The following is a 14,362-nucleotide window of genomic DNA, read 5'->3' on the forward strand; positions in this document are numbered from 1 at the left end:
CCTGCTGTCTTCCTACTTGTTTAGGAAAATGCCAGTTGTTAATGGACCTTGATTACAAGGTTTGCACACCATGTTACCATGGGAGGCGGGGGGTGGGCAGGAGCCAAGGAGTATCCTCCTCCAACTTAAAGCAGACCTTTCTTCTTGTTCTCTTTAGGGAGGAATGGGAGCTGCTTTGCTGTCAGATCCTGACAAGATTGAGAAGGTAAGTTCTGCATGAGTGAAAGCAGCGTCCTCAAAACATGGCTATGAACTAAAGTTGCCTAGAATGCCTCTCTCCCCATTTCAGATTTACTGAAGTTCCCTTAGTCTATCCATTTGCAGCCTGGGAATTTTTTAGAAAGCTTCCCAGTGCCAGACGCACTGATGCACACCTGTAATCCCAGTGGCTTGGGATTACAGGTGTGCAAAGTTTTTCCAGACCTCACACAAACATCTTTGTGAGGTCTGGAAAAACTTTGAAAATACTTAATAATACCACTGAACTATACACTTAAAAAGGGCAAATTTTTTTGGGAGGGGTGGTACTAGGTATTGTACTTGGGAATACTGTGTCACTGAGCTATATACCTAGCCCTTTTTATTTTTTATTTTGAGACAGAGTCTCATTAAGTTCCCGAGGCTGGCCTTGAACTTGTGATCCTCCTGCTCAGACTCCCAAATTGCTGGGATTACGGGTGTGTGCCAACATACTGGGCCCAAGGTGGCAGATTTTATTGTATATAAATTTTATCTCAATTAAAAAAAAAAAAAAAAAGATGCTACCTGTTGAATTCTCTAACCTTGGAGTGGATAGGGATGGGGGATATCAGTCTATTGAAAAAAGCTTCCACCAGGTAATGCTGGTATACCTTCCCTGGATTTAGACCCTCAATTTTAGACTGTAGCTCTTAGTGATATATGGTCTCACCCCCGTCCAAGCTTTCTGTGCATCTTCTGGCTGTCCAGGGTATCATTTGTGTGAGTGAAGTTTCTTGAGTCATAGCTACCAGTGAGCAGGCCCAGAACTTGAACTCTGGTCTCACTGATACCCAAGCCTGTGGCTTCCGATCTTCCCACCTGCTCCCTCCTCAACAACCTGGGGAGATAGGGCCGCTTTTTCCCAGGAGGCCAGTTGATCTGGTGAGGCATGCCTTTGGTCGATGTTCTGCTTCTCCACTCAGATATAGGCTTGCCTCTTGTCCTTTATCCCCAGAGATCTTCACCGGGACATGTGGTGTGATGTGGACCTGGAGAGTTGTGTCCAGAAGAGTTTCATGCTAGAGCCTGGCTGGAGGACTGCCTCTAGTTGTTGTTTCCCCTCAGTGCTGCCCTTGCAAGTGGTTAGGGCTTTTAGTTACCTAATCTCCTTCCTTGTCCTTAACATGAAATGAACAGAAATTCTATTCTACTTGGTTAAAATACACTAAAAGGAAGTCCTGTAAGACAGAGCATTGGATCAGACCAGCTGGTGCTTCTTAAATTACTAAATATCAGAGGATTCCAAGTGAGTGCTTGCAAGGGAACTGTCGATAGGTTTTGCCTTGAGCCAGAGATAGAATGAGAGTAAGAATTTTTTGTGTCATGATGGACCTGGCAGTGCCCCTTTAAGACCTGCCAGGGTGACCTTAGGACCTCAGGCCCAGTCTCCTGAGGCAGCACCTGTGGACTGTTCCTGCCTGCCTGTCAATTTTGCCTGGTCCAGCAGACCCTGTCTTGCTCATGAGCCATCCACTGGTCAGCCCAGTTTCTTGGTCTGTTATCTTCCAGAGTGGCTACCTTAGCCTGTCCCTGAGAAAAAGTCCTCCTCTGTTCGTCCTCTGCTTTCTGCTGCCCCCGCCAGTCTAGAAGACTGGCAGCAGTCACCTAGGTATCTCCTCTGCTGAACAGAGGTTCAGTTCTGGGAAAGTCCTTGAGATCACCCTGCTTCCAACTTGCCTGGGTTGAAATTTTTGATTTGGGAAGAAGATAGCAATGTCACAGCCATGCAGTGTCATTTGCATCTCTCTCGATCTCTGATTCTTGTGTGGTCAGATCTTGCTACCTCACTGACACTTTCCTGTATGGCTTTTTGATCTTTTTTTGAAATCCTTTTCAATTATTATGCAATAAACACTTTTTAGCTTGTTGAAAATGTTGTCCTTTTTTTTTTTTTGCCTGTTTTATTCCTGTATATCTGACATCTCCAAAGAGGAGTGCAAGGGCCCAGGCCTTTAAAAGCCTTCCTGCTTCTTCACTCTGCAGGGCTCAGGACGCATTCAGGAAACATTTCCTTCCCTTCGTCCAGGGGAGAAGTTGCCAGCCTGTTCTTATCCAGGGCTGGGCCTCAAAATCATATTGAAAACAGAGTGTGTTGGTTAGAAACACACATTCCTAAGCCCTGCCCCTATAGAAATAACAGGATAGAATATAAGAATTTGTGTTTCTTAAGCTTTTCAGGTAATTCTAATGCTTGAACCTGGCAAAGGATTACTGCATTCTACACAGGAATGCATGCAGATCCATTCACTCCCTAGTTCATTCAGTGTATTTAACAAGTATATATATACCATTTTGTGCCAGGCAGGGATCACTGGTGTTGGGGCTGTAGCATAGAACAGAGGCACATTCCTTGTCTCATGGAGTATTCTATGTGTATGTGTGTAACAGATTGATATACATTGTGCATACATGAACTGTCTGTGCCCCTGAAATGCATAGATCTGTAGCAGTATACAAGCAGTGTGGAAGTTTGTTCTAGAAGAGGTAGGTGCTCCTCTGTGCTCCTCTTTGCAGATCCTCAGCACCCTTGTTAAAGGGACGCGCAGACCTGTGACCTGCAAGATCCGTATTCTGCCTTCAGTAAGTATTGTATTCTATTATCTCAAGGTCTATTCTCTCCGGTGATGTTGGATTTGGGGATTGTGAATGATTCATGATGAATTAGGTTTGGTGGAGGGAGTAGAGTTGAGCCCAATTTAGGAGCCAGCAGCTATAACACTGGGGTCCCAGTAACCACTCTTGTGATCTTCCTCAGCTAGAAGATACCTTGAGCCTTGTGAAGCGGATAGAAAGGACTGGCATTGCTGCCATCACAGTTCATGGGAGGTAAGTGATTGCCTTTTTAGAGACTGGCTGAGAGATTCCTCAGCCATTTTTATAGTCCCTCACTTACGTATTTTGCCTGCCTCTGCCCAACTCTTTGACAACCTGTGAGTTCAGAGGGCACTCAGACTCCTTGAATGGGCTTGCATTTGTCTGTGTTTCTTTTATTGAGCACCTATTGGTGCCAGGCCCTGCTCTGAGCTTGAGAGACACAGAGAAAGAGAAACTCCCCATCCACATGATATTGAAGTTGTAGAGATGGAGTGATTTGCTCAAACCTGTATCATGTAGACAGAAAGTGGTGGAATTAGAACTCTCACTCTTAATGTTTTCTTTTGACTTAATCAAGCAATGGCTTCTCCCTTGAATGACCCCAGACAGATGGCTATTCATTCATTTATTCATTTATTGTGGTACTAGGGATTGAACCCAGGGGTGCTCGATCACTGAACCACTTCACTAGCCCTTTTTATTTTTTATTTTGAAACAGGCTCTTATAGTTGCTTAGGGTCTTGCTGAGTTGCAGAGGCTTACCTTGAATTTGTGATCATTCTGCCTCCGCCTTCCACTTCCATTCCACAGTATGCCACCACTCCTGGCAAGATGGCTGTTCTTTTGAAGACATTGCTGCTTTGTAGCTAATGTGTTCCTTTAAGAGAGCCAAGGTGTTTCTGAAGGCTGCTCTTGGTTTCCTAGTCAAATCTGCTCCCTGTGCCCAGGATGTCCTTTCATAAGGAACCCCAGACAACAGACTTTGGCTGGTGACTTCTTGTCTCTAAGAAATGTACCTTTTGGGCTCAGGACTCTTATGGAAGTATCCAAGTTGCTGGTTGTCATTTTGACAGCCTTTTCAAAGGGCATCCAGAGGTCCATCATATACCACAAAAAGCAGAGCTACTCAGATTGAAGGCATATGGGGAGGTGAGAGCCACACATGTATTTACATGCTCTCCTTTCTTGGGCAGTAGGCTTTGGGCTAAAATTGCTTGGTGCCAAATCCTATGTCTGCAGCTTATTAGTTGTGTATCCTTTGGGGAATCACTTCTCTGAGTGCCACAGTCCTAATATGGAAATGAAAATAATTTCTTTTTTATAATTGTCATGAACTGTTTATGAGATTGTAAATAAAACCCTTGGCACATAGCCTGGCCATAGCCTGGCATTATTCTCTTAATAAAGGAAGATCTTTTTTTTTTTTTTTTTGGTGCTGGGATTGAACCTGGGGTGCTTTACCACTGAGCTACATCCCTAGTTCTTTTTTGTGTTTTTAATTTGTTTTGAGACAAGGTCTCACTGAATTGCTGAGACTGGCCTTGAACTTGCAATCCTTCTTGCAATCCACCAAAGAGGCTTTTACCAGAAGCAGTAGGAAGACAGATTTGGGTTAGTTTTAGGAAAGACTTTCTGACCACTAGAGCTGTTGAGGATGGGCTAAAACTAGCTGGGGATACAGGGAGACAGAGGTGGAAGCTGAGTTGGCAGGACCTTCTGAGGAATTCAGGAATGTAGCAGAGGGGACACACTCAGAAAAGACCTGTCAACCACCTCGCCTGCTTATCTCTGAGCATGGGTCAGGCGTTGCCTCAGAGTCCCTAAGACTTGCTCACTCATGCACAAGAACTGCTTTCAGTCAACTTTGGAAGGAGGGGCCTTGGGTCATGTCCTGCTTCCCCTGTGGTTTATCATGACAGCCAAGCTCTGTGGCTTGCCCTGGCTGCCCTGAGCACGGGGCCTACCCTGTGTCAGGTGCTTTTCCCCAGGATCAGCTGTGGAACTTGGCTTCAGCACAGGCAGCTGTGTGGGAGTGGTCAGTCTGAGCAGTAGCAGCTGTTCCAGTCCCTTAGAGAGGATGAGACTGGGACAGTCGGGGTAGCATTCTTATAGCACTGTCTCTCATCTCTGGCGGAGGCAAGGAGAAGTCAGGGAAAGCAGCATGACCTTGGTTGCCAAGCCATTTACATTGGCCTCCTGCAGTCATGCCTTGCCTGCTGGCCTCTGAGATTTGGACTTGCCTCCTCAGCATGGACCTTGGCTGCTCCTACTCCTCACCACAGAGTTCCTCCCTAGAGATTAGGGAGGCCATTCCTGCAACCTGTCCTTGATGACCACATGGCTGCCTAATCTTCCTGAGGTTCAGTAGGGAGGACAGTAGGTCTTAGCTAAGGTAAACATGGGTGAGCACTCAGCCTTCAGCGCCCCCCCCCCTCTTTTGTCTCCAAGGAAGCGGGAGGAGCGACCTCAGCACCCTGTCAGCTGTGAAGTCATCAAAGCCATTGCTGAAACCCTCTCCATTCCTGTCATAGCCAAGTAAGCCTCTCGTCTTCCTCGTTTACTTTTTTATGCCCCAACTCATTCAAAATGGACTTGAGCAGGCATTTAAGAAAAGGAATGGGAGCATTAAAAAATGACCATAAAGGAAAAGGGGGGAAAAAAGTGGAGCAAGATGCAGAGTGGTAAATGAGGCAGAAAAGTGGCTATCAATTAAGTCAGGCCACTTGCACTCTGGTGAGCGGCTAATGTAGGGTGCAGGGCAGCTCAGGGCCCTCTGATGCCTGAGCTTGGGGAGAGTGATAAGGTGGCTGCTGAAACAGACTTATGGCAAAGTAATGTCATACCCAGGGTGACTTGTGCATGGTGCAGGGGATTATGTTCATAGGGCTTTGGCTCAGGGAAAGTAATATAGGTCACAGAAACCCAGAGAAGCACTCTGGGTAGTTATAGTACCAGGAATATGGACCAGCAGGTGTGAGGTACTGATGAGCAGCCCAGAGGCCACACCCATTTGGTACTGGGGAACTGGCCTGTGTTCAGTTCAGCCCTGCACCTAAAGGAGTCTGGGAGGTTGCATACGGGGAAGCCCTGACAAAAGGCATACCCGATAGGTGGGAGGGAAGAACTAAGGGTTGGGGTGCATCTGGGCACTGTGTCCCCCAGGTAGTAAATTTTGGGGGTGGCTTGGAGAAGCCAGGGCTATTCAAAACCCTTGAGCCTGTCATTTCTACTATCACCTGAGGGTCCTCGCCCCATTTGACTAGATCTGGACAGAGACTACCAGTAGTTTCTTGATGAAACATATGAGGACAGAACATTTTCTGAGAGGATCCTGGAGCATCAGGGCAGAGGAAGGGGAATTATGACCAAATTGGCCTTCTTCCGGACCCTCATGATCACCAGTGTATCCTCCTTTCCAGGGTTTTGACCCAGTGCTTAGAAGACATATGGGTGGCTACTCAGTTTTGGTATTTTAGTTTCATGTCTTCAGATGTGGGCTGGCATTTGCTACTGTATTGGATGAGGGAAGAGGAGGAAAGTAAAAGGTCTGGAATACCTAATAAATACCAGGCATGGTTTGGATTACTTTACATATGTTATCTTTCTTAGTGAGATTATAATCTCCATTTTGCTGAAGCTCTAATAACTGAAGTGACTTGGCCAAAACCCGACTGTTAATGAGTGGCAGATCAGGAAGTTGCCTTTTTCTGAAAATACTGGTAGGTTCCATAATGAAGACACACCTAACCTTCCTGTTGCTTTTCAGTGGAGGATCTCATGAACACATCCAGCAGCATTTGGACATAGAGGAATTTCGACAAGCCACAGCTGCCTCTTCAGTGATGGTAGCCCGAGCGGCCATGTGGAACCCATCCATCTTCCTCAAAGAGGGTCTGCGGCCCCTGGAGGAGGTCATGCAGAAGTACATAAGATATGTACGTGTCTGCACTTTTTCAAAACCCCCATTTCTGTCTGCCACAATCCTTCAGAGAGCACTTTATGGGGGCCTCCAGCGGCCAGCAGCCCCTGTTGTTCTGCTCCTCTCCTTGTTAGCTCTTGGAGTGTGGCACTGAGTCTCATCAGCTGCCATATGAAGAGAAGATGCTAGGATGTGTGCCCCATCATCATCTTCTAAAGCTTCTAGAGATATAGAGGTCATAGCAAGGACCTTCTGGATCCAGGATGCTGCTGAGACCCCACACACATGATATTGTCTTCTTTCTCCCTCACACTCCACATGTCCACATGCCCATGCACATGGACAAAGAGGTTTTGTGTCACCGAAGACAGTCATGGCTCTGTGTTGGAACAGGTGCAGCCAAAGCCAGGAAGAGCCATTGTAGTCGTTGCTTGAGACAGATTATCTCTATAGAGATTTCTCACCTGATTTGACTTATCTGTCAAAATTACTTGTAAAACTTTTCTATTGCAGATTTCTAGGATGCTTTGCTATGAGTTAGGGAATAATCTAACTAATGCTCTACTTAATGAATAGAATTTTCTAAAGCAGTTTCTTTCCACTGGGAGTACAATGGTAGCACTAGGGGCATTTCCCTGCAAAGGAATTTTTTTTTTTAATTTTTAATGAGTTCACACCTGTTTTCCACAACTGTGGGACTCTGTGGGACTCTGCTACACATCTATAGGCAGAGACTGAGTGGTCCTCAAACTCTTCAGTGAATTGGACCTGGGTGGAGAATGTAGCTCTTGCTCAGAGCAGGCTTCTACCTTCTTTAATCCTAGGGCTTACCTGCATGGAGCTACTTATGTCCTCTTTAAGTTATGGCCATGCATGTGGGGTTCCTATGGCCGAGCAAGCTGGGGATGGTAGGAGGACTTGAGCCTTTGTCCAGAGCTGGGAAGCCACTGTCCTAGAGTCTCCTCTCTTCAATGTTACAGCCCTCATCCCCTTGGTTCTGGATGTACTGTTGGGCAGTTTGGTTACAACCAGTTCTCCAGTGGTCTGGGTCAGCTTGAGGCAAGGAACTGTGCCTCGTCCCAGGTCAGCTTTCCATCTCTTCTGGCCAGCTGGCAGATGTATAGCAGAGAAGACAAGTTTAGCAGTGCTGAGTCTGCTCACTGGGTGAAAGGTGATGTTATTACTCCTGCTTCACTGTCCCTTGGCAGCTTTCAAGAGGGTGTGTTGTCAGAGAAAGAGAGTGGACTTAAGTGTCAGCAGGGCTGGCTTTTGGTCCAGCCAGATGTCTTCAGGTCCAAATAAGCTGAATCATGGCTCTGCTGCTGGCTGGGGCTTACCCACTTATTTCCCATTTTGTCATGAGTACATCATAGCACCTTCCTAGGCACTGATGATAAAAACTCAGGCAGAGATTCTAAAATATATAATTACAGAGAGCAAGGGCTAGGAGGAGGATCTGAAGTTTTTATCTAAAAACTTTTATCTGCTCTCCTACCCTGTCCTTGACCATGTGGGTGTCGATGGTACCCTTGGGCAGTCATCTTTCCTTCCCGAGACTCACTTCCAAGGCTGTGGAGTGGGATAATAGCTGCACTTTGTATAAAGATATGAAGTGACAAATAGTATATCAAATATGCCTGGTAAATGGAGCTGTACCCTACCCTTGTAGAGGAAGTTGGAGAGAACTTAATCAAGATGTCAGAAGAGAAGGTACACCAGGCTCTAAGAAGACTCTCACCCCTGTCCTTGGTGTTCCCCTTCCCTGTAGTAGGTTTTCCATCATAGTCTGTGGTGGCGAAATCAGGACGGGGATTCCTGCACTTCTAGACCTCAAGCAGGAAAATGTATTTCTGATTGTGGGCCTTGACTGTGACTCTCAAACTTTGTACCACCAGCTGGAGGAGTAGATGGCTTTTATGGGGTCACACTGCCTTGGCTGTAAGCATACCTCTGATGCCCCTTGGAGCCTTCTTTCTTGCCATTGAAGCCTATCTCAGGCCTTGGCACCTGCTGGTAGCAGATGGGCTCACACCAGTTTTCTTCTCAGGCGGTGCAGTATGACAACCACTACACCAATACCAAGTACTGCTTGTGCCAGATGCTGCGTGAACAGTTGGAGTCACCCCAGGGAAGGTTGCTCCATGCTGCCCAGTCTTCTCAGGAAATTTGGTAAGAAGGGCAACGAACTATCCATCTGTCTTTGCAGATGTTTCCCAGGCTTGACCTTGAGCCTTATGATGGCCACAGGGTGTCAGGCTACATAACTTCTGGACGGTGATCTGTAAGAGTGAGGTGATGGTACAGCTTTGCCTCATAGAGTGGGATACTTTCAAAGCTTTGGAATGTTCTAATCCTAGACTCATCTCAACAATAGGGTTTTTGGAAGTAGGGCACTAGTATATTAGAGGAATGCAAAAGATAGGCTTAGGAATTCCTGAGGAGGAAGGGGCTTTTCCATTAACAAGCCTGTAACATGCCAGGCTATAGTCAGGAGAGGTAGGGCTATTGAATAGAGCCTCTGGCCTCTGTTCCCACACCCATTACATTGCAGTTTGAGAGGCCACTGTTTGGTCCTCCAGATCTGGTGTAGCTACAACTCAGGTGGTTGACCCTGGAGGTACTTCATAGCTTAGTCTAGTCTTGGCTTCTATGGCTCCGTGTCTACCTATCTGCTTTCATACCTCCATACCTGTGCTCCTGCTGGGTCCTCTGCCTAGAAAGCCTCTCCCCTTGTCTGTATCCTCCAAGAAGCCCTTCTGAACCAATCTCATCCTTAGGGATCCATCCGCTTGCAGAGCCTCCAGCCCTCAAGATACATCCCAGAGGGAAAATATTTGCCAGAATTATTCTCAATGCCCCTGGCTTGTGGCATTGATTCTTTCTCTACTCCAATAGCTTAGGTAGCTGGACCTTGGTTCTTGGAAGCTCCAAACTGAGTATAATTCAGCAGCTCTGGTGGTACCTACCTCAGTTCCAGTTAGGCCCATGGCAGCTCTTTGAGGCCAGATGGAAAGTTGGGAACCACTCAGTGGTCAGGCCTCCATCTCTTCCTGCCATGGGCTGACATAAAGAAGCTGCATAAATCCCAGGTGCTTAATCAGTGTAGGGAAACTCTATCACAGCTGCTGGGAATACCCACTTGTCTGGTCATCATGGGGGAGAGACTATAAGTAGTGGGGGTGACCTTAGGACCTTTTCCACCCAGCCCAGCTTCCCTGCTCAGGGACATTCATTCTAGCTTCCTGTCTAGGTTAATAATGGGCTGGGCAAGAGGCTTTTGTTCTGGCCAGGCCCCCATGGCATTTGGTGCAATTGATTCTCAGTCGTGGGGCCCTGGGTTCCTAAAGTACCCTGAATGCTGCTCTACTAAGGTGCCTGCTCTGTTCTACTTCCTCTTATAGTGATGCCTTTGGCCTTGGTGCCTTCTATGAGGAGACTACTCAGAAGATGGATGCCCGGAGGGCTGAGCTCTTGGCCAAGACTGCAGAGAAGGTGGGGGAACCAGTTGAAGATACCTCTGGTGTCATTAAAATGGCTGTCAAGTTTGATAGGTAGGTTTCCAGCTTAGCCTTAGCATGGGCCAGGGCCAGTACCTTCAGAGTATGACTAGGCCAACATGCTGGTTGCTGTATGTGCTGGGCACATGCCTGTAATCTCAGCTACTAGGGAGGCTGAGGTAGGAGGATCATAAGTTTGAGACCAGCCTGGGCAACTTCTGAGATCCTATCTCAAAAAATAAAAAGGGCTGGGGATGTAGTTTAGTGGTAGAGTGCCCTGGGTTCAATCTTTAGTATCCCCAAATGCTTAGGTACTACAAATCTCCTTGGATACTTGTTTGGTTTGGATACTTGTTCCCAGAGAAGGCATTTTCAGCTAAGATAGTCCCTGAAAGCCCAGGCAGGACTGTTTGAGGATGTGCGTGTTGTCTCAAGAGCAACCAAACTCTACTTTTTCCCAGACCAATCCCTCTCACCCCTTGTGGCAGGGGAACTTGTTTTCTATTCCTAAAAGTCTATGCTTCTTTCCCCCTGGCCTTGAGGAGCTAGCTGTCTACATGGAATTCCCCAATAGCTATAGGAGCTTCACCTTCGTTTGACCCTGGATCCCTGCCCACATCCACTGCCCTCACCAGCTCTGTGGTTCCCTCTTTAGGCAGAAGTAGCTTCATGCTTATTTTTACTTTAGATTGTGACTCAGCTCTCCCATCTCCTTCCCCCTCACCCCGTACTGGCGATTGAACCTGGGGTGCTTTACCACTAAACTATATCCCTATTCCTTTTTATTTTTTTATATCGAGTCAAGGGTCTCACTAAGTTATACAGGCTGATCTGAAACTTGAGGATCCTCCTGACTCAGCTTCCCAAGCCACTGGGATTACAGACACGTGTCACCACTCCAGGCTTGTGACTCAGCTTTGAATGGTGCCCTCATCCTTGTCATCTGCCATCTGATCTGAGCCTTTCTTCAGTCCCCGGACCCAAACCAGAATCCAGTCTTCTCTGGCAAGACTGTGTGGTGGGGGTGAGAGGACGACTGTTGGGCAGTCACACGCAAGAGGGAGCTCCCAGTGGGAAGTTGAAACATGTCCCTCCTACATTGTCACTCTGTCTCAGACAGACTCTGACATCAGAGTTCATTGTGTCCATGGCAGCAACAGATTATTTTGACACTTGGCAGATGGAGTCAGAGTGGGCACTGAGTTAGAATCCTGAGCTAAGTTCCTCACCTTTGTCTACTCTCAGAAATCTTGTGTGGTGAAGCAAATTGGACCTTCCTTCTTGGTTATTAAAGACTATTTTTAAAATAATTTTTAAAAATATTTTTTAGTTACATGGACACTATATCTTTGTTTTGTTTATTTATTTTTATGTGGTGCTGAGGATCGAACCCCGGGTCTTACATGTGCGAGGCGAGCACTCTACCGCTGAGCCACAACCCCAGCCCTTAAAGACTGTTTTTCAAGATCGAGTTTTAGGATTCTCCCCACCTTCAGTTTCCCTAGAATGCTGAAGCCCATCTTCGCTTTAGGTAGAAGCTAGTTACCAACCACTGGCACGAAAGGAAGGGGAGCCCAGAGGAGTAGGCATAAGATCCTTAAGGCAGCAGCCTGGGGTCTCAGTTCCTGTAGCCCCTATCAGCTGAGTGGTACCATTGGTAAGAGGGGGAGTGGAGATGGTGAGTGGTTCCTGAATGCTTCTTCTCCTTTCCATAGGAGAGCTTATCCACCCCAGATCACCCCCAAGATGTGCCTGCTGGAATGGTGCCGGAGAGAGAAGTTGGCACAGCCTGTTTATGAGACGGTGAGTTCCTAGCTGTGACTGCCCTGCAACCAGCCATGGTGCTCCCTCCAGTGGTGCCATCGCCTAGTACACCCACAGTTCATACCCTGAATTCTAGACTATTTGGCTAGTGTGTAGCTTTGCCCTCTAGGCATGCAGAAGTTGCTTGTGGCTGGGTCAGTTGCTGATAGCCCTTCCCCTCTGACTTTGGACTATTGTCCAACCTGGCAGGTATATCTTTTGATTGGACCTTAGCCAGTGGGGCACAGAACTGGGGCCTAGACATGGGGCCTGTGGTGTGGAAACCTTGAGATTAAAACCTTGCTTCACTTCTTTTGGTCATTCCTTGTTTAGGCTGCTCTGCCTCTTCCAGACAGGCTTGTACCTTCTGTGCCTTGTCCCCTTCTGCCAGAGTGACTTTTGCAACATAAATCTAACCTCTGTCTCTCTTGCTCAAGTTATCAGCTCCCCAGTGCCTGTAGGATCTAACCCAAGACCCTCATCATGGAGCATGTGACCTCCCATATGCCTTGCTGCTTCAGGTCTCATCCACTCATCCATATCACCTGGTCTTCCAGATGTATGTTCTCTGTCCCCACCCACGTCCTCTTTCACCCCTTTGCCATCTGGTAAACTCAGTAGGAGGAGGTCCCATATTCGCAGGCAGTTAAGGACTTGACAGCCCTTTGTTTGGGTTCATGACAGAAATTTGGTCACACATGGTGTCGTTGTTAATTTGTATAGGTGGCTTTTTTTCCTTAGAAGACGCACCTCCTTTTACATGGGAGGAGCATATGAATAGACAGCCTTCAGTTGCATTAGGTTAGAAGTACTTCCCTTTGATGTGATGGGGCAGGTGGGCCTTGAGGGCAATCAGCCCTTTTTCCTTTGTCCTCTGTACCAGGTTCAACGACCGCTAGATCGCATGTTTTGCTCCGTTGTCACTGTTGCAGAGCAAAAGTACCAGTCCACCTTGTGGTGAGTTTTCTTATCAGAGGGCGTGAGGCTTGGGGTGGGAGGTCCTGAATCCAGCATTGGTCTGGGAGGGTTGGGTGGATGGTGTGCCTGAGCACTGATGGCCCTGTATGATGACACTTTATTCAGTTTTATCAGAATCTCTGCTAAGGGTGTATAAGAGTAAGAATTCCTGGCCTTTCATCCTGCAACCTGCCCACCTGTCTTATTTCCCTATTACTCATCTGCCCAGGGACAAGTCCAAGAAATTGGCGGAACAGACTGCAGCCATCGTCTGTCTGCGGAGCCAGGGCCTCCCTGAGGGTCGGCTTGGTGAGGAGAGCCTTTCATTGTACAAACGCAAGCGGGAGGCTCTTGACCAAGACTCTGGAGGCCCCAGAACTCAGGAGCCAGCCCTGCCTAAGGAGCTATGCAAGAAGCCCTTTGTGACATTGGGAAGTGGTGAAAAGAGAACCCTGGAAGGTTGGTGACTACTGTCCCTGCCATGGTAACCCTCTCCATGGGTGTGGCACTGAGGTGGCCTTGATACTGGAGCATGAACCAAATGCCACTTGTTCAGTTTGCTGGCCCTGCCTGGCAAGAGTGTAGGAGGTCCAGGACTAGGTCATCAGTCTAGAACACAGGCCAAGGAGTGCCCAGGTGTGAATCGCATTTCTTCTGACTGGCAGGGCCAAGTTCCTAGTGATTTGAGTATTGTCTTTGAAAACAGGAGCTTTTCAGGTGGTTTATCCCTAATTTGACATTGGTACAGTGCAATAAAGACACCTTCCCACTGTTACCCATGGCTGACTGCTTCAGCCCTGGGCATCTTCACACATAGACTTGTGTCCTAGCATGATTATTCTACTCCCACCCTTTGTGAAGAAATGTGGCTTCCAAAGCATGTCCCCTGCACATCCTTATGGGTATGATGGAGCTGGGGGATGGGCTATCAACTTTCAGGCCCACCAGACTTGGGTTGACCTAAGAAGGTCCAAGAGACCCATTCTAACATAGGAAACATGAGGTGTTAGGCATTAATTGACTTTCCTTAGAAAGAAAAAGTAAATTCTTACAAAAAAAAAGGTAAATTCAGTAGAATTTGGGAAAGGACTAGGGTGTCTGCTGCCCCATTAAGTGATCAGCCCAGTGGGGTGGGGAGTGTTGATCTGATTCTTCAGTCTTTAAGCCTGAAAGGTGATTGGAGCTCAGACCTGCTTTGTATAGTGGGTACTGGAAGCTGTGGGTGACAGCAGTTTGGCTATTGCATTCACAGGTCACACCCACTCTTCCCCCTCCCCAACCAACTTGGGGCGGAAGGAAGTGGCAGATTCACTTTAATTTCCTCTTGGCAGTGAGAAGCAAACAATCAGCC

General features: G+C 47.4%; 1 protein-coding gene across 6 annotated transcripts in view; it reads left to right on the forward strand.

The window, feature by feature from the left end:
- Positions 1-13,827, forward strand: part of LOC139701318 (tRNA-dihydrouridine(20) synthase [NAD(P)+]-like) — a 51,780-nt gene extending 37,953 nt beyond the window's left edge. For all 6 annotated transcript variants that reach the window (XM_071604470.1, XM_071604466.1, XM_071604465.1 and 3 more), the window contains 10 exons: positions 158-205; positions 2,755-2,820; positions 2,996-3,066; positions 5,284-5,370; positions 6,602-6,770; positions 8,802-8,923; positions 10,156-10,305; positions 11,967-12,054; positions 12,938-13,011; positions 13,241-13,827. In XM_071604470.1, the coding sequence (XP_071460571.1) occupies positions 158-205; positions 2,755-2,820; positions 2,996-3,066; positions 5,284-5,370; positions 6,602-6,770; positions 8,802-8,923; positions 10,156-10,305; positions 11,967-12,054; positions 12,938-13,011; positions 13,241-13,478 (1,113 nt within the window). In that variant the 3' untranslated portion in view covers positions 13,479-13,827. The remainder of the gene's footprint in view (positions 1-157; positions 206-2,754; positions 2,821-2,995; positions 3,067-5,283; positions 5,371-6,601; positions 6,771-8,801; positions 8,924-10,155; positions 10,306-11,966; positions 12,055-12,937; positions 13,012-13,240) is intronic.
- Positions 13,828-14,362: the final 535 nt, after the last annotated feature.

The sequence above is a fragment of the Marmota flaviventris genome, chromosome 18, assembly GCF_047511675.1.
Source record: "Marmota flaviventris isolate mMarFla1 chromosome 18, mMarFla1.hap1, whole genome shotgun sequence".
NCBI classification, from domain to species: Eukaryota; Metazoa; Chordata; class Mammalia; order Rodentia; family Sciuridae; genus Marmota; species Marmota flaviventris.